The following is a 24,625-nucleotide window of genomic DNA, read 5'->3' on the forward strand; positions in this document are numbered from 1 at the left end:
GGTACATTTACCCTATTCTTGTTGTTCCCAGCCAACACGCAACATTGCCATGGCATCGACGACCGAAGGCAACACCATTTTGTTGTTGGCCATAGCTGGCGCGTTTGGTACTGCGTGGATAATAACTATATATTGAATAAAAATAAAAATATATATTGAATAATATTGCTGAAGTTGAAGTGCAGTGATGTATGTGAATGAATTTAATCAATCGAGGAGTTAAAATCCTGTTCAGCATATTGACCTTAGCCAACCCTTAACCAAACTTTTCTTCAAAGCATTTTTGGAAAAGGTGGGTTAAAGGTGGGCAAGATAAATACATCGGATCGGAACTGGCAGCTCCGATTGTTCTAAAATTTGGTAGGTTAATGATTGAATCGACCACCACAAACCCTCGTATGATTGAAGTGGTTTTACAGTGGGTTAAGGACGATTTGGTTAGTTGGCTTTAAACGGCGTTGTGCAGCATTCCTACGGTCGTTGCTCATTAATTTTAATAATATTTGCACTTAACTGTAGTCAATTTCAATGCAAATTATCAACAAAATTGTGCATTTCTGATTCACATCAATAGCCGAGTTTGTTTACGTTTTTTCACGCTTCCACATAAGCGAAAGAGATGGCATGACCGAAGAGCGAGAACATACACACTACGGTAGCACACTTCGAAACGAGCACTGCAAGCGAGTAAAGGACGGCTAGCGAAAATGAGCGAGATGCAGCAATATTCGAACGTCAAAAACGCTCGCCTTGCCCTGCGGGCTGTCACCCGTGCACGACATTTGCAGACTGGGTCTGTTTACCCATTGTTGTCGCAATTGTGGGGCGCCTTTTATCGTTCTTGCTAACAACCCGTACGGACGCGTCGTCGCCTTCGTCGTCGTCGTCGTCGTTGTCGATTCGTCCTCGTCCGATTTCGCGAGAAAAAACAAGAAACAAGTAAAAGCAAAGAAGTGCATCATCATCATCATTGTCGTCTTCACATAGGGAACGTTTTTTTGGTTGGTGTGTTGCGGGCAGCAGCAGCAGCAGCAACGCGATAACATTCCACTACATAGTGCCGCGTGTGTGTGTGTGTGCGCGAAGGAGTGGAAAGGTACCCTCAGCCAGAATCTGCGTCGAGAGTAAAGGAGCCACCGACCCCAATGGTGGTAGTGTCGGGGCCGCACCGTGTGGGCATTCAAGACGGTCGGTGGGTTGGCCGCGCAAGCAAAGTGTGCGGGGTTTCGCGGGGATAAGGAATTTGTTTTACGATAAGAGCATGTCTTTCAGTGGTGGGGCTGGGGGGACGGGACGGTGAAGCGAGAAGAATTTCGGCAGTGAAATTCAGATATTGTTCCCATGTGTATGTGTGTGTACGTGTCTACGTGTGCGTGTGTGTGTGTGAGGGTGATGCGGTGGGCGGCCGTGTAGAGGTGGAGGGCTTCATCATTTCCTGTTGTGCAGGGGCAAGGGTGGGCTCTCCCCGACACGAAAGTATTACAACCTGCGCGCGAGTGTGTGAGTGTGTTAGTGTGTGGTACGACCGAAGAGAAAAAGTAGAAACACCAATTGGCTGTGTGGGCTCTGTCATTCCGTGCTATCCCGTGCGTGCGTGTGTGTTGGTTTGTGTGCGCCCCAAGGGTGCGCGTGTGTTTGTGTCTGTTTCTATTTGTTCGCTCTTTTCTCACCCTTTTCGCCGCTCCCTTCCCCTGCTCCCCATGACGACCCTTCACCTCCCTTCACCGTCTTTCGTCCATCGTAGCGCTTTGGTGAATGAAGTGGTTTGACAGCAGGAGAAACGACGCATCGATTGCTGCGTATAGCCCCACACACATACACACAAACACACACCGAGACACGGGCTGCCCCAAACCCAAAGATGCTGCCAACCCCCCTCCGAAAAGAAAAGGGCTCGGGCTAGGAAGAAATGTCACCCCACCAGTGTTGTTGTTATTGTTGTTCGGAAGTGGTTCGCCGAGGGAGCCTTCTATGTCCATCCACTGCTTTTTTTGTTGTTGTTTCCGGCCGTGTTTTAATCGTGTGCACCGCGGTTTCGGGAAGGCATGCCGTGCCCCTCCCACCGCCAGCAAGGGAGCGAATTCCGGTGCGCCAACTTATCTGCCAAGGTTGAGGTTGGACATCATCGATTAGTGGGGCTGTTTTGGAGTGGTTTCTTCCGCCCTGTGCGAAAACTGCATTAAAATGCGACTTTGCCCTGTCGCGTGAAAACAACCAGCTCTCCTTCACCTCTCTCAGCTCCCCTCGGCCCCTTTGTCAAAGTAGGCGACAAAGTTCGGGTGGCTGTTTTCCCCGCAATCGTAATTTTCGAGCCTGCTTGGATGGAGGCGGAGGGAGGGAGAGGGGGATGGTTATCTTTCTATCCCTTCCCTTCATCAACATCGTCATCAGAGCAATCCTATCATCTCGGTCAGAACCAGTTTCATCCCAATTGGTCGCTGCATGTGTGTGTGTGTGGTATGGTTGTTGTCCCACAACCTCCCCCCCCCCCTCACTTCCCTCTTCCTCTCTTTGTTGTTGGTCTTTCATTGTTCGTGTTAAAATCGCGATCGATTCGATTGACGACATCTCGTCCCCGTCACCCCAACTGAGGATGATCATTGAGGGGCAAGGGAGATGGTGGAACGATGATTTGGTGATATAAATTGGCGCTCAAAGCGCGCGCGGAAACAAGTCGGGGTGTACGATGCTCTTTCTCGCGGACCCTCCACCCCCAATCCCCCCCCATCTCTCCCCCTAATCTATGCGTTCAATTGTTATTTTATCATTCTGTTTGCTACCACTTCCCACAAACAAACACAGCCCCAAAACACGTACACGCGCGCGTGTGTGTGTATGATCGCCATCAGTACATGTGTGTTTATTTCTCTCTCTGTGTGTGTGTGTGTGTGTAAAACGGTGAAGATAGTAAACGAACTGTAACCGATAAAAGTGTGTCTCCCTGCCCTGATGTGCTTGTGGCTGTAGCCGTGCTGGGGCCGAAATAAGAATAAAAAAAAACCCTAAAGTGATCCGTGACCAAGGAGAAGAAGAAGAAGAAGAAGAAGAAGAAGCAGCAAACGTGCTAAGTTTGTGAAGGGAGGGTTTTGAGACTCCCGGGGCCTATCGCCCAATCGAAGTAAGCTGGTTTTGGTGGTGCCTGCCGAGTCGAACCCTGCCCAAAGGCACGACAGTCTGTGAAATTAAAGCAACACCTGAAAAAGTGTGTAAAATGTGCGTCGTGGTACGGTGGAATCGACCGGCGATACTGTAAAGCCCCCCTCCCACCCCCTACTCCTACTCCTACGTGCCGCGGGAAGCACCAATGTGGCACCACTACACCGTGACAGCGCCACCCACCGCAACAACAACAACAACGACAACAGCTGATCGACGCAAACGACGGATGCACTTTTGCCGCTTGGTGGTGGTGGTGGTGGTAATAGTGTTGGTGGTGGATGCGCTTTCCACCGGTGGTGCGGTTCTGCTTACGGACGACGGGAACCGGCGGCGCTGAATTCCCAACCCACAAGCCCACACAGAGCAGAGCAGAGGGGGAGGGCTAGATACTCTAGTGGCAGCGTGGCAATGACCGAATCGTTCCCGTCGGCACTCGGCGGGCTCGGTATGGCCGCCATCAAGCAGCACCAGCAACAGCAGCAGCAGCAACAACCGCCCCAGCAGCAACCGCACCACCATCATCATCCGCACCACCACCAGCAGCAGCAGCAGCAGCCGGGCGCGATGTCGATCGAGAAGCTGGTGCGCGTGGGCTACTACGAGCTGGAGAAGACGATCGGCAAGGGCAACTTTGCGGTGGTGAAGCTCGCGTCCAATGTCATCACAAACTCTAAGGTACGGATTTGTTTGTTTTGGTTATTTCTCTATTTTATTGTGCTAACATTTTGCTTTATTTTCGGTACTTTAATGCGCTCTGTGGGAAAACGGCGGCAACCGAATATCGCACGGAAGAAATGCTACCAAATCAATCAAAAGCACGTGTGTGTGTGTGTGGTTGGTGATGATGGTTTGAATGGAGGAAGCGAAACCTCAGTATGATTAAAAGCAACCCGGGGGTATGCAGTGAGTGGGCGCGCGATTGGGCAATCGGTGTCACCGCGTGTTTGATTAAGCGTTTCAGCAAGGTTTCATAATTTCATAAAAGCGAAAGCAAACGCTTGTTTAGATATTATACAAAATTATAGGTTACATTTCAAAGTATTGCCTTCTAACTGGGAAATGTGTAATGATTATGCTAAATTACCTTCCAGCGAGGGTTTCCTTTTGCAACTGATATGATGCTGTCAGTTGTTAGAGAATAATTGTTTGAATGTCATGCTTTTATCACGTGTCATATTACAACCAAGCAAGCAACCGGCTTCCCATATTTGTCCGTCGAACGAAACCGGCTATTAAATCAATCAGCTGTTGTAATGATAGTATTCCAGGGGATGATTACTGAACCCTGAGGCAAGTTGTAGCGAGTTCGGTTTATCACTGACCAGTAAAGGGACTTAGTTTAGTTTGATTTCGAATATTTGCTAATATGGTCTTTTACTCCTTAGTCCATTCCATAGTCCCAACGGTCCTTTGAAGGGCCATGATTTGCCGGGACTCCTAATTTCACATAAGATCGCATACTTTTACGTGTAGGAGAACGGTTTCTAATCATTTAAGCTCGTAGGCGTCTTTGAGCTATTTTCTAATTCGTTTTGTTGGTGCTTTCGAATCACATAAGATTAGTTTCCAAGCTTCGTCCACTTTGTAGTGTGTCCCTCTCGCATTTCCAGTATGAATTCGTTCATTGGTCAGAGTCCGATCATGCTGGATCAACTCCATTTTTATTGCTAAAAGGCTATAAACTCAGCTGTTGATGTTTGGCGTATTTTTTAATGACATGGTTTGTTCTACAACATGGTGCCCTACAACAATTAAACCCATTGTATTATGCTGACGCGGTTGTACATCAATGGGTGACTTGCATGATTGAGCATTAATTTAAGTAGACTTTGTCCTCATGATTGCATTCGCCGTGATAAAGAAGCAGGCTTGAAACATCCTACAAACTTTTGCTAAAAACATCAAAAATCAAAAGAGTAGTTCTGCAATATTTGCAATTTATTGCGACGTTTCTAACTAAACACAGAACCTTCAACTGTGTGTCAAAGGTCATGCTAAAAGGCTCTTCTGTTATGATTTTTGCATTTTGTTTTAGTCATCCATGTTTTTGCTTTAATGCTCCTTGTGATGTTCACATTATGAAAGCATCTTTTGCAAAATTATTATTTAAATCTTACTGATTTCCTTTCGCGTGGGGAAAACAGGACTTATTCATTTAAATTCCATAGCTTTGCTTTAAACATTGTATTTGATGGGGCGACCCCGTGGTACAGTCGTCAACTCGAACAACTCAATAACATAACCCTCGTGGGGTTCGAACCTAGAATGAACCGTTCGCTCGTAGCTCTAGGACTGACTATCTATCCAGCTGCTTAATTAGTCTCGAAAAAATGCCTGTACAGGTCGACATGTCCACGGAGGGACGCTACGCCTAGTAGTAGAAGAAGAATCGATTGATGAGTGAATGTGATAATAAGGTTTCTGAAAGATCAATCAAAATTAATATTTACATCGTTTTCGAGCGTAAATAAACAATATTAAGAGCTGCTTTTGCACATTGTTCGACTGTAAGTAAACATTTGACATCCAGCTGAAATACTGATGCCTATCGGAACTTCGTTCTATCGTTACTGAACAAGTGAAACCCCTAAGTTGATTCGTTTGCTGTACGGAGTTTAGACTGTAGTTTGTGCCTTCATTTACAAAAATAGTTTGAATTTATTTGCCAATGATGTATCCCGTTATTTTTAAAATTAATAATTGACTATTAAATTAGTACACAATTAATTTAAATTAAGCTCAGTTGACAGTAGACAAACAGGCAAGTTGATATGCCAGGTTCCAAATACAATTATACAGTTATAGCCTTCAATTGAGATAATTGTTAACCTTATGACATGATTATTTTCTTATTAACTGCCTAAATTCAACAGCTAAAGTGTTTCATCTAGTTCCATCAGCAGAATGTCTTCCTTTCTTACTTTTTTTCACACTGCAGTAAAGTCAATTTTTCTATTTATATTCAATTACTACTAGCCGCTATTGTAAATTGTTTTGTTTACGTTATTCAGTAGTTATTTTCTTCCCGCCTCTGTTCATCTATGTGACCACGACGATATGCTGCTTAATTACTTTCCGTTTCCTTTGATTGACCAAGCGCTTGGATGTTGTGTCTAGCTTGCGCAATCTGTGCAATACTATAATGGGGGAAACTATCATCCCATCGTTCGGCTCTCAACCCTAGCTTTGCAAAAAGTCTCATGATGAACTACGTAACAAAAACAATGTTTGATTAAAATGAAATAAGCATCATTTAACGCTTCGATAGTGGGGGAAAAATAGGAGGACAGATGGATGCGATCCATTATTTGCCAAATCGCACTCGATTAATCGAATCGAAAACACTTGGTAAACGCCACTCCTCCTTCCCCCTCTAAGGAGAAGTCATCCCGGGCCACCCGAGGTCAAAGGTCACCAGCGCCGCTAGCTTTCGGGCGTAGTTTTGCGCCAAGACACTGTGTCAGCGTCCACCGGTGGGGTTGTTACCAAGACGCTTGACCGCACAACAACTAAAAACCAGTCTCTCTCTCAGACCCCGCTCCTCTACCACTCTAGAAACAGCTACGGAGGAATGTGGAGGAAGAAAGAAGAGGAAACGACTGAGAGTGTGGATATGATTTGCATGTAAAAGAAGCGTGGCCACTGGCACTGATCAGTGACGCCAGGGTGTTAATGATTTTAGCGTTGCCCTCTGTGGTGTACATCTCTCTCTCTCTCTCTCTCTCTCTCCCTCTCTCACCCCGATGAGGTGTTAGCAACTGAATTGGGGTAGAACACAAAAATCCGGTCCCCTTAAAAAAACTGCTGTTTAACGATTGAGTTAAGCTACCCCCCCCCCTCCACCGACCCCATCCCTCCCAATCTGGTGGAAGTTAGTACCTTCTTCCTAATAAAAACATCCTTAAACAGCGTGTCCAAACAGTGCCAGTGCGTGCGTGCGCTCAGCCAATGTATAACCAGCCGGCCCGCTTTATCCAACAAAGCAGGCAATGGGTGGAATTTTTCCACACTTTTGAGCCGCGTGTGTGTGTGTGTGTGCAGATAACGTTATCTATCCTCACCTGATCTCCAGCGAACTTCTTCCTACTGCCCACTTTCCCGCCTGTCTCATGCCCGGGCGAGGGTTTGTTTTTCGCACGAATTGTGCTTCCTTTGGCTCGCACAGCACTGCTGTCTAACGTTTACGATGGAGAACCATTCAGCGAAAACAATCGCGTTCGCACAAAAAAAAAACCGCCTGCAGCGTAACAGCAGCATTAATCACGTGCGTCGCATAACCCCGTTGGCAGGGCAACGGATCGCAGCAGGCCGGACGGGGACGGAGGGATCGGGAGTTTGCGACGTGCTAATTTTCATCCCAAACACAAAGCACGCCCGTTGTTTATCTGTGGTGTTGTTGTGACCGGTTGCTGTGGCTTGGACCAGAGACAGAAGAAAGACACAAATAAGGGCCATTTTCTTGCCACTCTTCCTTTAAAGGGCGAATAAATCATAATCTGACCAGTGGATGGCCACCGAATATACCTCGGACGGAACATAATCGATCTTAATTTGTATGTTTTTTTTTAGGTGCAGATGAAATGGCAATCCCCACAGACACCCAATTTGGCAATGTTTGTGCTTCATTTTTGCTCATTGCTATGGATTGCTATGGAACGTTGGATTGGGTCCAAGCGCTGGAGGACACAGAATGCCGTTGGGCATCGATCGTCGTCGAATGACGAACAAATAAACTCCAACACACACACACACACACACGCACATGGCCGGTGAGCCTCGAAATAATGCACCATTTGTGCAAAAAATAAAGCGACCGAGGACGACGACGACGACGAATCGATCAGCCGGTGTGTTGTGTGTGAGTGTATGCAGGCCTCAGCCGTGTGTGTGTGTGTGTGTGCGAGCCCCCTAAGTTCGCGTCACAACCACCCACTTGCCACCAGCCCCCCCCCCTCATTTGGGCGTTGAAAAAGGATATGGCTGCGAGCGCAAACCGATGCAATTCCGGTGTCCGAGTGTGTGTGTGTGTTGGAGTCGGACGAGCGCGTCAGCAAAGAATTCAACGAGAGAAAGAGAGAGAAAGTAGAACCTTCCATTTCGTCTGCTTCCCAATCCCACATGCAGTACGGGCGGGAAGTAGGAAGTGGTGAACTTTTAATGACCTAAAAATGAAGGAAATCCATCTATTATGGTCAAAGCCGGTGGCAGGACGACCACACCATGCCTGCCTGCCACAGAAATGGCTCAGGAATGGAGGCTCGTTTCGTCCTTTCCGCTGCTTTATAAATACGGAACAACCACTACGGCGATGACGACGATGAAGACGGAGGCTTGACCCCGCGGGGCTGGCGGAAGCTTAAAAATGGGAACCGATCGAACCTCCCCCCACAAGCCATGAGCGGAAGTTGTGTAACGGCGAGGTTGGGTTGTAACCTGCCACAACACTGCTGACATGACTGGCCAATCCCCCAACCTCCTCCCTCCCCAACTTAGAGAAGGAGAGGGAGTAAGAATCGCGAAAGGGTCACTGAGTTGGTGACGACAAAACACAGGCACACCTGGCGTGTGAGTGTGTGGGTGTGCGTGTGTGACCCATAAATATATTCTCCAACACATTTTAGTCTGGGTGGATGGGATGGTGGGAAGGGAAGGTCCTCTTCAAGGCGGTTGGCCAATTTTATGCCCTGGGACAGTTTAAAATAAGACCTCCGTTTGGTTGCTTTTTTGCTGCTGGACCCCCGTATAGGGTGGGGGGGGGGGGGGGAGGAGAAAAGAAATATTTGCACTCGTTTTGGTCCGATTTGTGTTGTGACCTCACTTTTAGCCGTAATGAGGCAATCCTCCCCCCCCCCCCCCCCCCTCCCCCACCCTCCTCCCCCCCCCCCCCCCCCCTCCTTCAAAACCTACTCACCCACCACCCCCCTCGGTGGGGTTGAATCAGATGTTTTGAATATTTTATACATACCTACCGCTTAGATTTCACCTGGGTGGGTGGGTGTTGGGTGGTGCCCTATCTTATGACACCCGCTCGGTGACCCAGAACCGGCGGAAGGGGAAAGAGGGTGGGTTTGAGAAGTTCACAATATTCACGCTTTATTGACATAACCCGGTCGACCTCGATGGACTAACAACAACAACTACAAAAGTATAGGAAGAAGAGATAAAAGAAAATATTTTTTTTAATCGGCACACACCGGTGAGGAAGTTATTTTACACTAGAACCGCCATATGAGTCAATTTTGTCCCATTCGTTATGTATACATATTTAGACATGTTTATTATTTCCTAAAGGTTTCTTGTGGTTAAATAATTAATAAACATCAAAATTAGGTACAATAAATCTTTATTAGCAACTAAATCAATTTAAACAATAATCGAATGGAGATCATTCCAACCGCATGCCAAGGATATTAAGGCCAGTTTTCTTTCCGCATTAATATAACATTATAGAGCTTCTAGTAATAAACGCTTATAATGATTCATTAGAGGATTGAAAGACAGTAAATGTAAGCTTATAGGTATAAATTATTTAAACAATTAAGTGATTAGTAGGGGTGTCATGGTCATGGTCATGGTGTACGGTCTCGTAGTACAGTCATCAACTCGTACGACTTAACAACATGCCCGTCATGGGTTCAATCCCCAAATAGACCGTGCCGCCATACGTAGGACTGACTATCCTGCTATGGGGGGAAATCAATTAGTCACTGAAAGCCAAGCCCACAAGTTGGGTACAGGCAGGCCTTAACCGGCAACGGTTGTTGAGCCAAAGAAGAAGAAGAGGGGTGTCGTCATGGTAATAAAACAAGTCTATTGTTCTAAGTTGTTTGAGTCTACGCAAACGTCTGTGACAAAAAATTGATGTCAAAACAGCTCTTTAATGGCCAAACGAAGAGGACAAGGTTTTTTTCGGAATCAAAAGGAACTCCTCGATAAAGTATTTCAAGCATCTATAACACATCTTTGCTTCATCAGAACCTGGCTCACGTGAAAACGCATACGTACGAAACTCGTTTAGTCTATTGTATGTGAAGCATTCGTTAGCACTTTTGCCCTCGGAACAAGACATTTGAACCTGGTAGCGCTGACGAGAACCTTCAGCATTTGACACAGGGGCAGTGCTACAAAATGTCACTGTCAATGTCATACAAAAATCTGACTGAAACAAAATCCATATCAGCGTCACGTCCTCAATTGTGATAGTCAGAGATGATACTCAAAACGGTTGGTGTGACCAATACACGCTTCATGACATTTTTGCGACCTTGGTCAGTCACTATTTCATGACTTTTTACTTTTTTACTGTGATCAGTTTTGCAAAATATCACTGACATAGTCATGACAAATTCCGGCGGGAAACAAAATCATGTCACGAGCTCTACTGTGATGTTCGGAGGCGAACCTCAAACAGTTGGTGCGACCATCACATGGTTGAGGACATTGTGTGCAATCGACTCATGGTCAGTCACTTGGTTGCAACATTTTCAGTCGGTGATCATCATGGGAGACATACGGTGCTTGCGAGTGGTTCCAAGAAACATACAGACGTTGTCACCCAATTTAGGCTCTAAGGCATCAATTTTTGACAGTGTGAATCAATTTTTGCCCTTTAAGACATCAATTTTTGACTTTAGCGCACCTACGTTTGTCTGTAAGTCATCAATTTTTGACTCTTGTATGAATCATGACAATTTGACAAGGTATTTAAGCAGAATTTTAACAGTTGTTATTCCACGTCTCATAAGCAATACAAAAATTGTGTAAATTGATTGTTTCTTGAGAAAGAATGATGAAATTTTAGAAATTCTAATGCTTTTGTTTTCCAGCTGAAAAAACATGCCAATTTTTTTCACTCCATTAAAACTTCCAAAATTGGCAAAACAATTGATTTATTTTGGATTCTATCAATAAAATTATTCACTACTTAACATAATTTCAATCACTGCAAAGCACACGGTTTCAAGAAATCACGTAAAATTTTGTAACTAAAGCGATTGACTCACAGTCAAAAATTGATGCCTTCGAGGCAAAAATTGATGCGCACTGTCAAAAATTGATGGCTTTGAGGCAAAAATCGTGACACGCTGTCAAAAATTGGTGCCTTTGAAACAAAAATAGGTGAGTTAGAGTCAAAATTTAGCGGCAACGACTGTAATGAGCATGTTTTCTCGCTCTGTTTGACTCGCAAGATAATCAAAACAGACAGATGGAGAAATCATGCTTATTTTGGTGCTTGAGCCCTCACGCCAAGTATATTCCAAGAATGTCGTAATAATCGCCGACTAAAATATCGTGGCCAAGTGTGTGACCAAGAGTTGGGTGCTAATTAAAATGTCACCAAGCATGTGATTGATGCTCCAACTGTTTGAGTCTCGTCACTAATCACCTCATTTGTGTACGTGTACAGCAATGAGCGTCAAGCTACCGTGGATAGGTTCATTGTTTTCGTTGGAGAAAATCTCGTGATGCTCATGACATTTTGCAACACTAGAGGTTGGCATTTCGGTTCCTTTGAGCGAACGTGAATGAACCGAGTCGTTCATCACAATGAACGTGAACGTGATTTAGGGTTCTTCCGTTCATTTACAAATAGCAATACCAGTAAACCGGGAACACTATTCGAAAATCGGTAGAACTACAGGCCACCTGAACAGCAAATCAATATTGGCAATATGTCATATGACGCTAGAACGCATTGCGCAATATAAAATCGACCGTTACTTGATTTGCATATAAATGTGCCGATGTTGAAAGTTGTTTCTTTTTTTTTACGTTCATTATTTTTTATTTCAATTTATCAAAAAAAAAACCATCTTGTGAACCGGTTCATCCATATTGTAATGTGAACTGAATGAACCGTACGGTTCTGGTTCATTTGGCACACCTCTACTGGACACAGGCAAGTTAGCGTTGGCGCTCCTATTTTCCACGTATTCTTTGACAAAAAAGTCCCATCGGCGGTTCTAGTGTTAAAGTGTGCGATTTGTTGTGCCTTTGGTTCCCTTTTCTTTCACTACCATCACGCTCACACACTCATCCTTTGTCTTTCTCTCTCTCTCTCTCTCTCTCTCTCTCTGTTCTTTCCTTCCGCAGGTTGCAATTAAAATAATCGATAAAACATGCCTGGACGAGGAGAACCTGGCGAAGACGTTCCGCGAAATATCGATACTGAAGGTGCTGCATCATCCGCACATAACGCGCCTGTACGAGGTGATGGAGTCGCGCAACAAGATCTACCTGGTGACGGAGCACGCGGCGCAGGGCGAAATCTTCGACCACCTCGTGGCGAACGGGCGCATGCGGGAGGAGGAGGCGGCCCGCATCTTTTCGCAGATCGTGGCGGCCGTCGACTACTGCCACCGGAAGGGCATCGTGCACCGGGACCTGAAGGCGGAGAACGTGCTGCTCGACACGGACATGAACGTGAAGCTGGCTGACTTTGGCTTCAGCAACACGTTCGTCGAGGGACAGCCGCTGCGCACGTGGTGCGGTTCGCCGCCGTACGCTGCGCCCGAAGTGTTCCAGGGTGTGGAGTACGATGGGCCAAAGTCGGACATCTGGAGCTTGGGCGTGGTGCTGTACGTGCTGGTTTGCGGAGCGTTGCCGTTCGACGGCACGACACTGCACGATCTGCGCAGCGTGGTGGTGGCGGGCAAGTTCCGCATCCCGTTCTTTATGTCGCAGGAGTGCGAGCAGCTGATCCGGCACATGCTGGTGGTGGAGCCGGAGCGGCGGTACACGCTGAAGCAGATCGCGCACCATCGATGGTTGGCGCAGTACAACTCGATCCCGATGCTGGAGGCCGGGGACTACGGGCTCGGCAGTGCGGGTGGACCGGTGGTGCGCGAGACGGAGAACCTGGACACGGTCGTGATGACGCACATGCTGCAGCTGCCGGGGCTGACGGCGGACATGATTGCGCAGTCGGTGCACGAGAGCCGGTTCGACCATATCTACGCGATCTACAACCTGCTGGTGGACAAGCTGCGGCAGAAGCGGAAGGAGAAGGGGCGGCTGCAGCACCACGCCAGCCTGGCGTACTCGCGCTCCCGCAAGACCAGTATTACGACCGGCGTGGTCGACCGGACCGAGGTGATCAAGAACGATTCGCTCGAACGGTTGAGCCCGCTGACGAGCGTCGGCTCGACCATACTGAACATATCATCCGGGCTGGCGGGGTCGGAGGAGCTGGAGAAGTACGATCAGGACACGGCGACCACACCGACCGGCGGTGCACCGGCGAGACAGTCGGACGTTGGGACGACTCTTGGTAGCGATCAGCAGCAGCACCAGCAGCAGCATCCGCAGCATCAACAGCAGCAACAGTATCAACAACATCTTTTCCCACCGCCAAGCTGCCATGGGGCAAATGGGGCGGGCGGTGGTGGTGGTAATACACGGCGGCACACGGTCGGACCGGGTGATGTGGCGCACGAGCAGGTACTGGTCAACCCGAACGTGGTGCCGATCAGCTTCAAGATTGGGCCGCACGAACCGCCGGTCCCGCCGACACCGAACGTGCCGATCAACATTCCTTCGCTGCAGAACCAACCAATCCACAATCTGACCATCAAGGATCAGCATCTGCTCAAGCCGCCGACTGTGATGGGTGCAAGTAAGTTGTTTGGCGCCTGGGGGGAGGGTCGTCAGTGCGCGTGCTAATTGCCCCTTTTTTCGGGTGTGTTTGTCTTGCTCTCTCTCTCTCTCTTATTTCAGCGAGCTCCTTTGGCCGCCGGGCATCGGATGGTGGAGCGAATCTGCAAATTTACTACCCTTCGTCGTCTACCAACTTCCACGATCAACATCATTCACACCAGCAGCAGCCGCAACAGCCGCAGTCACAGCAGTCGCAACAGCAGTCGCAACAGCAGCAAGGAGATGGATCGTTGCTGGGTGCGAGTGGGCCGACTTCCGCCCTTGGACCGATTAGCGGCGCGGTAAACAATTCCACGCTCATGATGGACCACGTGATGATGCTGCAGACGCCCAACAGCGAGGGCACGGATGATTCGAATGATGAAATTCAGAGGTACGGGGGTAATCGTAAGCTGAAGCGTTTCACTTGCAAAACAGTTGGAAACGCACATCGGTTGAAATTGTTGTTCGTTTTTTTATGTTTGAAGGGGGTAGGAGGGGTTTTCCCCCCTCATCCACCATCTCCCAAAACACGCTGCTTATCAAAAAGTGCGCCAGGAAAGTGTGGTTGAAGGTTTTATTTGTGTTTTTATCTCATCAAAAGAGAGAAGCTTGAAGGTTCCGTTCATCCGCTCTCTCGACACACAAATATTAAAATTTGCTGTTTATTTTACGTGCCCTTGAGCGTGTTTTTGGAGGTGCTGGAACGGGGTGAAGGGCAATGCTACACTGTGTCAGCGTATCGAATGCTGCCAGCAAATCAAAACACGAACGTGGGAAGCCCGAAGCCCTTCGATCGAACGGCGGGAGTCCGTCTTTGTTTGTTTGTTTGCTTTCTTTCTGCCCTTCCGTACTGGAGATGGATGTTCCATTTTTCTACTGCAGCGTGTAGCTTCGGTAAAGAGTTTTTAAGGCCGTGCGCTGTGCGTGTCCGTTGCGCGCCGCTTTAGCCCGAATTTCGCGCGAACAGCAGATGTGTAACGCACCTTGGCGATAAAAGAAATGGTCTTATCTGTCGCCGACACAACGCACGGTACGATAAACGACATTTCCGCCTGCCTTTTAGCAAGATGTACGCACGTCTTCATGTGTGTGTGTGTATGTTTGTCGACGGGGGAATAAAAGTTTAGTTTTAAACGCACCTTTTTTCTATTCCTATTTGAATGCAATGCAATTTGGGATCGATTTTGTCTTATTGGCTGCAAATTGCTTTCTAACTGGATTTAGATGGGGGAGACGGTGATAGCATGTTTGTTGTAGTAGCAGTGGCACCACCCGGCTGATGCCATAACGCTCCCGTTTTTGCGCGTAATCCCTGGGTCCGCGTGGCCGGTGGTCAACGTTATGTCATCGCGCGTGTCACGTCGACGATATATGTCGGGGATGAATTTCCATTTCCGCCGTGCGCCTTTTCGGATGTAAATGATGTGTGGAACACCGTCACCAATGGAGACATTACCAGCGAATGGAAATGCAAAGTACATGCAAACAGAGCTCCATCGTCCGTCCTGCTTAACAAAGCCCTTTTTTCCCTTGTAATGTACCGATGTGTTACGTCCCGATAACTTACTGACCTTTTCGCTTTCCCATTTCCATTAGATACATGCATGGACGCGGTTGCACCAAACGGCATACCGTCGGCTGTACGGATGATCTGTCCGCCGGGAACGCGTCACCGATGGAACCTCCGCAGGCACACTCGCCGGCCCCGTCGGCGGGCGGCACAAGCAGTACCGGTGCGGGCGGTGGAGGCCGCACTCGGCGTACCGGTCTGCTGACCGTGATGGAACGTCCGCCCGGTAAGTAATGGTTCGGAGTGCGCTCGAAACGTCACCGGTTTCTAAAGTCGCAACAGGCGAAAGAATGAATGATCGTCGCGTGTGTGTGTGTTTTGTTTTGTCTCGTTAGAATCTTTACTTCCTTTGCATGTTTGCTAAACTACTGCTAGCACACACACACACACACTTAAACACACGAAATTTAGAAGTACTGTTTGTTGTTGCCTTACTTTACTTTGTTGAATATTTCTTTTATTTTTGCACAAGCAAATGACGTACGAAGATTTTCACTTTTTGTTTGAAGTGTTGTAGAAATTTGTTTAAACTAAGTGATGGGTAAAGCAAAAATCCGGAGCCGACTCCGGAAGGTAGGTCAGTCCAGCATTATCCGGAGTCGTCTGGTATCGGCTAGAATTGTTCAGAGTCATCCAGAGTCGTCCGAATTCGTTCAAAGTCGTTCAGAGGCGCCCGGAATCGTTCGAAGTCGGAGTTGTCCAGAGTCATCCGCAATCGGTTGGAGTCGGAGTCGTCCGGAGTAGTTCGGATTAAGAGTCGTCTGGAGTCGCCCAGAGTCGTCCGGTGTCGTCCAGAGTCGTCCGGAATCGGTTGGAGTCGAAGTTGTCCGGAGTCGGCCTTGTAACAAAGGCCTGCATACGAAGTGCACGCGCAAAGTGAAAGACAAAAACACAGCGAAATGAAATGCCTGATCACTAGCAAATTGCACCGGACAGCTCCTGTTACTCCGATCGTCTCCAAATCCGCTCTACTCCGATCGAATCAAGACGACTCCAAATGAGTCAGAATCCAGTCGACTCTGGTCGACGCCGGACGACTCCGAACTAGTGATGGGTAAAGTTAGCAAAAATCCGGAGTCGACTCCGATCAGACTCCGATAGATTCGAAATCGACTCTGGAAGGTAGGTTCGCGCTGCAATATCCGGAGTCGTTCGGAATCGTCCGAAAAGGCCCGGAGTCGTCCGGAGTCGTCCGAAATCTCCCGGAGTCGGAGTCGTCCGGAGTCGTTCGGAGTCGTTCGAAGTCGTTCGGAGTCGTTCGGAGTCGTCCGGAGTCTTTCGGAGTCGTTCGGAGTCGTCGGAGTCGTTCGGAGTCGTTCGGAGTCGTTCGGAGTTGTTCGGAGTCACCCGGAGTCGGAGTCGTTCGGAGTCGTTCGGAGTCGTTTGGAGTCGTCGGAGTCGTCCAGAGTCGTCCGGAGTCGTCCAGAGTCGCCCGGAGTCGGAGTCGTTCGGAGTCGTTCGGAGTCGTTCGGAGTCGTTCGGAGTCGTCGGAGTCGTCCGGAGTCGTCTGGGGTGGTCTGGAGTCGTCTGGAGTGGTTCGGAGTAGTGATGTGCTTTATGGAGCGCACCCACGACTCGAGGAACGACTTCGATTCCGAACGACTTCGACTCCAGACGATTTTAGACGACTCCGGACTACTCCGGACGACTCTGGACGACTCCGGACGACTCCGGACTACTCCGGACCAATCCGGACGACTCTGGACGACTCCGGACGACTCCGACTCCGGACCAATCCGGACGACTCTGGACGACTCCGGACGACTCCGACTCCGGACGACTTCAGACGACTACAGACGACTTTAGACGACTTCTGACGACTCCTGACGACTCTGGACGACTTCGGACGACTCGGACGACTCGGATGACTGGAGTCCGAACGATTCTGACCCGGACGACTCCGACCCGGACGACTCCGACCCGGACGACTCCGACCCATACGACTCCTACCCAGACGACTCCTACCCAGACGACTACGACTCTGGGCGTAAATAGTGGTTCGGATTTTGCCAGAGTCGGAATCGGACTAACAATAGCCGGAGTCGGATCGGAGTCGTGGGTGCCCTGCAAAGAGCACATCACTAGTTTACACATTATTATATTCCTCTTTTTTCTGTCTCCTCGTGTGATACTATTCTTTTATTTCTTTTCCGTTGTTTTGTTTTTTTTTTATACCAATTTTGTTTTTCTCCTCATCCCTTTTTTCCTCTTTTTTTTCTTCTTTTTTGTATTTTTTTTGTGTGTAAATATGTTATTTTCAACTTCCTGTGCATCAATGTTGTTTTTGGTGTTGTTTATAAAAAAAAACCCCCCGTAAATACCTGCTATACGGAACAACGGAACTGCACTGCTCCCTTCCCCCCCCCCCCCCCCCCAACCCAACAAAACAATACACCCTCAAACACACGCAACATGCGTGCGGCCCTACTACTACCACACGCTGCTGCTTGTGTGTGTGTGTGTGTGTGTGTGTGCGCGCCACAGTGATAAGCCCGGACCTGATACGGGAGGTGGAGGCACGCATGAACCGCGACTATTTGCCACCCTCGCTGCTGCCGCCCGTCTGCTCGCAGGCATCGTCGGCAATGGTCAAGCACCACGGTCCACTGGACGGCATGGGAGGACCGCACGGACCCCAATCGCACCCGCCCCCGATGGTCTGTCCACCAGCCGTGCCGACGCCACCACCGGCTCACCAGCAGCCCCTACAGCAGCAGCAGCAGCAGCAGCAGCAGCAGCAGCAGCAGCAACAGCAGCAGCAGGCGGTAGTAGTGGTACAGTCGCAGCTCTGTAACCGACGCTACGCCACCCGCACATGTAAGCTCCCGACGGTACAGGAAATTGGTAAGTGATCCGTGTCTGGCGGAACTCGCGTGTCTCATCATCTCGGGAAGGATGCATCTCTCGCCACACAACCCAACTAACCCAACCATTCGGGGGGAGTCGTCGTCATCAATCCGGAGAGAGGACACAACGAGGAATTACGGATCAATCGCTTCACACTACTAATACAGCATTCGTAAATCGCCTGGCCATCCTTCGTCATTTTTGTAATTAGAAACAAGATTTGTAGTCGTAACGGTGGATTGTTTTTGGTGTTTAAATCTGCGCTAGACGTTTGTGTTGGTGTAGTAGCTGTTGTACAATTGCACGCTTTTTTGTCCTTATGTGTCCCGTAGCCAGTTGCAGTCGGACTCAACATCATCCATTTCTTCTTTTAAATTCTCATCCTTAATTCTAAAAAACCCTTAATCTAATTCCCTATTTCTTCACCTTTGCAGGCCGTTACAGCCCGGTGCGCCGCGCGTCCGAGGGCTCCCGCATCACGTCCCAGTTCCAGGGCCCGTTCCAGGAGTGCCAGCAGCTGCAGAAGGGTCTGCACGCGGCCGCAATAGCGGCGTCGCAGCAGCAGCGCAGCAACAATCTGCTGATAACGCCGAGTCCGCCGCTCGCGGACAACTCCGTCAGCCTGCCCGGCTCCCCGATGCACTGCAAAGCGTTCGTGGACGAGCGGAGCAGTGCCGGCGCCACCGCTGGAACCCTGCCCGACATTACCGTGCCGCACGACGTGCTGCTGTCGCTGGTGCCCGGGCTGGAGAAGCTGGTGCAGGAAAATCGGCTGCAGATCGACACGGCCAACAGCATCCTGCACACGCGCACCATGCCGTACGAGGTGGGCCACCAGCTGGGGCTGGTGCGGGGTGGTGGTAGCCCCGCAGGAGCAGGAGGTGGTGGGACGCTGCTGCTGGATGCCGGCATGAATCTGTTGCAGCTGCAGCACAGCCAGAGTGTATCGCCGCTGAATGCAACGCTAAGGCATCATGGTGGTGGTGGCGCTGGTGTAGGGGCCGGTTACGGTGGTGCAGGAGGACGGCCCACCGGCTTCCCGATGCTGGGTGGCGGCATGCAACCGAGCTACATTGCGGGCGGCGGCGGCGGCGGCGCGTTTGGCAATCCGTACGCGTTCCAGAACCTGATGGCGGCACCGGGCGGCGCAATGTCGACGGTGAACGCTTCCAGTACGGGAATGTGCCATCTGTCGGGGCTGGAGTACCCGGGCAGCAACAGCAACAGCGGCTGTCCGTCTCCCGTGTACTACGCGAGCGGTTGCTCCTCGCCCATCCTGCCCGGTCCGCCGGCCTCGATCGTGAGCGGCTGCAGCGGGAACATGAGCGGCAGTGGGAGTGGTAGCGGTGGTGGTGGGACTGGTTCGGCAAGCGCTGGTGGTGGTGGTGCTGCCTCCCCAATGCATCAAATTACGCGTGGCATCAGCACGTTGAATACGGGTGGCGGTGGTGGCAGTGCCACCGGCAGCACCACAATGGCGGGCGGTTCGATTACGCGCGGCACCTCGTCCGCGGTGACGGCCGCCTTCCCGCCCTCGGTGGCCTGCAACGAGCCGCTCGATCTCAGCATGGACATCGTGAACAGCGTGGAGATCGATTTTTCCGGCCGCATAGTGGGGGGCTGCTACTCGGGCGCCACCACACCGGTCAACTACTTCGATCCGAAGAACTACGGGCTGCTGCCGCCACCGCCACCGCAAACGATGCGCATCTGTGCGACGCCGCCCACCTCGCCCAACAACCTGTGCATCATCCAGGAGGAGCACCCGACGGCGACCGGGACGACTGCCGCCGGAGGGGCAGGCACCGCGTTCAAGAGCCACTCGGCGAACGGGTCGCCGGAGGATCTTAGCTTCCAGCACACGCACCCACAGATCTGCCTGACGGACGTGCAGGGCAGCGAGATCACGCTCGTCGCGCTGTCCGACTCGAGCCACGGCGATAGTGACGATTCGCTCAACTGTCCGACCGGGGGCAGCAGCGCCACGACGAGCGGGCTCGGCTTTTCCGGGCTGCTCATTACCGAGCCGGCGAGCGACATGCCGTCGATAACGCGGGGCGTCGGGCGGAAGGCAAGCCTCGACACGGAGAACAACTCGACGGCGACGGCGAGCAGCAACTCGGCGAAGCTGGACACGTCCGACATTAGCGAGTCGTACGTGCGGCGGGGCAGCGATAAGTCGCTCGGGTTTAGCGACGACAGTCTGAGCAACGATTCGAACCATTCGAACCTGTCGCCGAGTCAGGAACCGTCGGCTGCCAGCTCGGGCTTCAAGAGTGCCGACTCGTACTCGGAGCAGGACGGTGGCCGGCTCAGCCCGGACTCGCTCGGCGAGGGGGGCGCGCGCAGCTCGGACGAATGCTACGAGCTGCCGCTGCCGCAGGAATGCTCCTCGCTGGACTCGGCGCGCATACTGGAGATGGTGAAGCGGACGCTCGACTCGACGATGCCGCCCAAGGGCTGCGTTTACGGTGTGACGGGCAGTGGCGGAGGTCATGGCAGCAAATCGGCGAGTGGGATGGATTCGAATCCGCTGGGCGATGGTGGTGGTGGTAGCAGATCGACCGCTGCTGGCGGAGAGGATCGATCGAGCCATGGTGCCCTCGGCGGTGCGGATGGAGGAGCGACTGGGTCGGTTCGCGGTGGCAGCGGGGCCAATTCCGAGGCACGGTCCAACCTGAGTCTGGAGTTTTCCGGCGGCCTGCAGATCGAGCTGCAGGTGTACGAGGGCCGCAACAGCAAGGACAGCAATACGAGCAAGGGCATCAAGCTGCGGCGGATCTCGGGCGACCAGTACGAGTACGGGAAGCTCTGCCAGCAGCTCATTACCTCCCTGACGGTGTAGACTGCTTTTATGTGTGTTTTTTTTTTTTTTGGCTCTTTCTTTCTCCATTTAACAAAAGCAATCTTTAGTGTAGTTGCTGCTGGCTCACGGGCGATGGGGAGGAACACACATTCAACCGTAGGTAGGCAGGGCACCACCACCACTCCAAGCATGCACCAGAGTGCGTCAGGCAGACGCATCAGACATTGTGCTGTTACTTTTTTTTTAAATCTCACCGTGTGTGTATGTGTGTGTGCGTGTTTGAACACCGGTTTTAGTTCAATGATGAAACAAGACTAATGGCTAATAGTAGACTAATGGCCACAGGGGGTCGTGCCGCGCCAAGCAAGTAGGGGAAGTGATTTAAATGCGTTAATTTTTATTTAGGTTTATCTTTTTATTCGATTTCAGACCAATTTTTAACCGTCGACGAGAGGGGTAGGGAGCGTCAGAAGAGGGAAGTAGATGCCACAGACACACCTGAAGGGCACACAGTAAGCTAGGGTGTAGAAAGAGCGAGAGAGAGAGAGAGCGAGTTATGCCTTGATGATTTTGCCAATGAGGGAATTTCCCCGTGCTCCGCGTGCGCAATAGCCAATAGTAGATAGTTTATATCCTTGTTCGTGTATGTGTATAGTATTGTTAATATAGTAGAGAGAGAGAGAGAGAAACGCGAGTACGCAAAAGTCATGCGTAGGCCGGAACCGAGACAGCAGACAAAAATAATGGGATGAGCGATTAGGCCCTTCCCAGAACACCCGCTCTGTGTCTCACAGCAATACTGCATTATTACGAGGAGCAAATGATTTTGGTTTTTAAAACGGAACGGAACGTTTCTTAACGTCTTTAGGGATTGTTTTAAAAGGATGATGGGTGTACGCTAGCTACTAGCCGTTGAAGGCAAAGACATATGTTGAGGTTTTAGTTGTTACGTTCGTATGCAATACACGGTTCTGTTGTAGTGTGCTGCATGACTTTCGTGAGATGGATCGAGCTATTGCCCATGTTCATGGCAGCAGAGGTTCGTCGCCTAATAATCATCCGTAGAAAGACTTATTTAATCGATAGTGATTCAGCTCAGACAAAACAAAAACAAACTGTTTGTGTTCAAATGCTGCTAATCCAAAACGGCAAAAGATACGTTCCAAAAGATGGTGCAAAGTATCCTACTACTGTGTAAACCTTTCCAACCTTCCTGTCGAAAAAGCGGCGGTCAGTCTGACATGGGCGAAGGGGTGGGGGGGGGGGGACACAGGGGGGGGACGATCGTGTTTTAGTCATCAATCAAAACGATCTCCGGCTTTCGGTTGTCGCAAGAGCCGCCGCTTGTTTGTGCAATCGATATCTCGTACAGTTGGTTTTGTGTTACACATAGCCTTGTTTTAGCAGAAGTGCGGGATGATGTAGGCGTGCAATGCTTTCGAAACATGTCGATGCTGGGTGGTGTAGAGCCTTAACACGGGGAGAGGGCTGCAGGTGCTGCCCAACACAAGCTGTACAATTGGGCGGGGAGCAAAAGCAAAAGCAACAATTAATTCCTAACAACATTAACGGAGCAAACAGAAAAAAAAACAAAACTATTTGTGATGATTTGTGTCCCTTTAATCACACAGAGAGAGAGAGAAACACACATACACACACAAACTGAACCAATAATGTGCAATTTCTAAGCGAATACATTCCAAATGTGTGTAACTGTGCCACCTCGTGTGAGCTGTGTGTTGTGATGTGCGGTGTGATGTCAAAATGCAAGCATCAAACAACATAACGCCCGCCGAGGGGAGAAAAAAGAATAATTTATGTGAATAATGTGGGCACACATAAAATGGTGGGCAGAGCAGAGAGACTCTACAGCAAAGCAAACCAACTGAACTGGACATTCCTGATGTAATGAAAAAAAAAAAAAAGAAAAGTGAACACACACACACACAAAAAAGCTAAAGCAAATGTAAACTAATGACTGTTCCACGTGGTGTGAAATATGATGAGTGGGGTGAAGAAAGCGAGCCGGTGGTGTGACCCGTCCCCTGTAAAAAGGGTGCGAGCTGAATAGCGCGAGAAATTTATATTTATTGATTGTCGTCGTAATGTGTCGGAATACGTCCGGCCGGAAAAAAGGGGACCACCGGCCCCGACCACAAAAGCGTGTCGTCACTCACTCTGTTTGCTGTTTTGTAAAACTGGAAAAGGGGCGGCTCCCACGAGCCCGCAAGCACAAATCAACTGAAAGAGGTAAAACACAAAAATCACTAACTATAAAAAGCAAAAAACAGTAAAACAAACAAAACTTTAGCATTAAATGAAAACCAATACAAGTAAGTATGGGAAAAGGAAGCTAAACAAACACAAAAAGCAAGCAAGCAACCGGTCTGTCTGTATCTCCTAAAGTTTGTAGAGCGTGTAGTATGTAGCGTAGCTAAAAACAAATCGTGTACGCATCGTAGCAGAAGGGACGCAGTGTAGTAGTGTGGTCTTGGCGCAGGCAAAGGCGCATTGGTGCGCGAACACAAAGTGCAAATAGATGGGATCGTTGGAGGTTGGAGAGGAAAAACAAACACGGCAGGGCAAAATAGGGCAAAAGGGAGCAATGATAAAACTGCGCCACACAAGCGTTGTGCTGTTTGTTTGGATGAAAAACGCAACACACGAACAAGTTAAGAAAGAAAGAAAGTTAAGAAAACAGAAGAAGAAAGAAGTGGATCAAAAAAAGAGGGTGAAAAAAGGAAAGATGCAAGCGTCAAAACATTCGAATGTAAGTGATTAGGTTTAGCCTACATATATACACACACACACTCCCTCCCCCCCCCTACACACATACAAATTGCATACTGAATAGGCTCGCCTAGTTGGCTAAATAGTATTTTTTCCATATAGATGAACCCCTCTACTGCGTTTACTACTTTGACTACAGCTACAAGCGGAAGCGAAAGGACAAGGAGCAAGAGAAAATAGTAGAAGAAGAAGAAGATGAAGAGGAAGATACAAAAGACAGCCCCACAAAATGATGGATTAATGGTTAAATTAGTAAGTAACAAACAAATACAAATAAATGCAAACAACAACACACACACACACAGAATTACACCACCCTTCCTACAACAGCCCTAAAGCAAAACAAACAATATAACAGAATCAGAAACATAAAAATGGACACAAAATAACTAAATTACTGGAATGTACACAAGCTGCAATAAGAAACGAAACAGCAAACACTTCGCTTGTACTAAGTAACTAAGCGCTCAAACTACTAACACATCTTGAAATTGGCCAGGTTTTCCCCTCCACGCCGCCACCCCCCCGGCAACCATCAAGCAGTGGACAATAGAGAGAGAGAAAAGGGAGAGAACACCTAATAACTAATAGCAAAAAACAAACAAACAAGCAAATAGCGCCTCTTCACCCGCAAAAGAAAGCAACAACAGGACAGAAAGAGAGAACAAAAAGCTCCCCCTTACAAATCAAACCACAAAAAACAGTTGAACAAGTTTATCATTAAAAGACTGCTGTGATTTTAACGTAATAATGAATAAAAGAAAAATAGAAAAGCCATCGCTTGTCGTGAAATCCGAATGAAAATGAACCGAAAC

The 24,625-nt window shown here is 49.3% G+C and overlaps 1 protein-coding gene across 11 annotated transcripts; it reads left to right on the top strand.

Annotated features, from left to right (window-relative positions):
* Positions 1-782: 782 nt before the first annotated feature.
* LOC1277022 (uncharacterized) lies at positions 783-24,587 on the top strand. Of its 11 annotated transcripts, none has more exons than XR_009765404.1 (8): positions 799-1,096; positions 2,803-3,834; positions 12,253-13,774; positions 13,876-14,188; positions 15,394-15,593; positions 17,852-18,211; positions 18,649-24,062; positions 24,310-24,587. XR_009765404.1 is itself a non-coding variant. In XM_061649516.1 (7 exons), exons 2-7 carry the CDS (start codon positions 3,568-3,570, stop codon positions 21,057-21,059), a joined length of 5,073 nt encoding a protein of 1,690 aa, XP_061505500.1. In that variant the 5' UTR covers positions 783-1,096; positions 2,909-3,567; the 3' UTR covers positions 21,060-24,587. The 11 variants fall into 11 exon arrangements, 9 of the variants coding, with proteins under 9 accessions (XP_061505500.1, XP_061505501.1, XP_061505504.1 ...); XR_009765405.1 differs by having other exon boundaries at positions 18,649-23,790; positions 23,913-24,587; XM_061649516.1 differs by having other exon boundaries at positions 783-1,096; positions 2,909-3,834; positions 18,649-24,587.
* The last annotated feature ends 38 nt before the right edge of the window (positions 24,588-24,625 follow it).

This window comes from Anopheles gambiae, chromosome 2 (assembly GCF_943734735.2).
Source record: "Anopheles gambiae chromosome 2, idAnoGambNW_F1_1, whole genome shotgun sequence".
Classification (NCBI taxonomy): domain Eukaryota; kingdom Metazoa; phylum Arthropoda; class Insecta; order Diptera; family Culicidae; genus Anopheles; species Anopheles gambiae.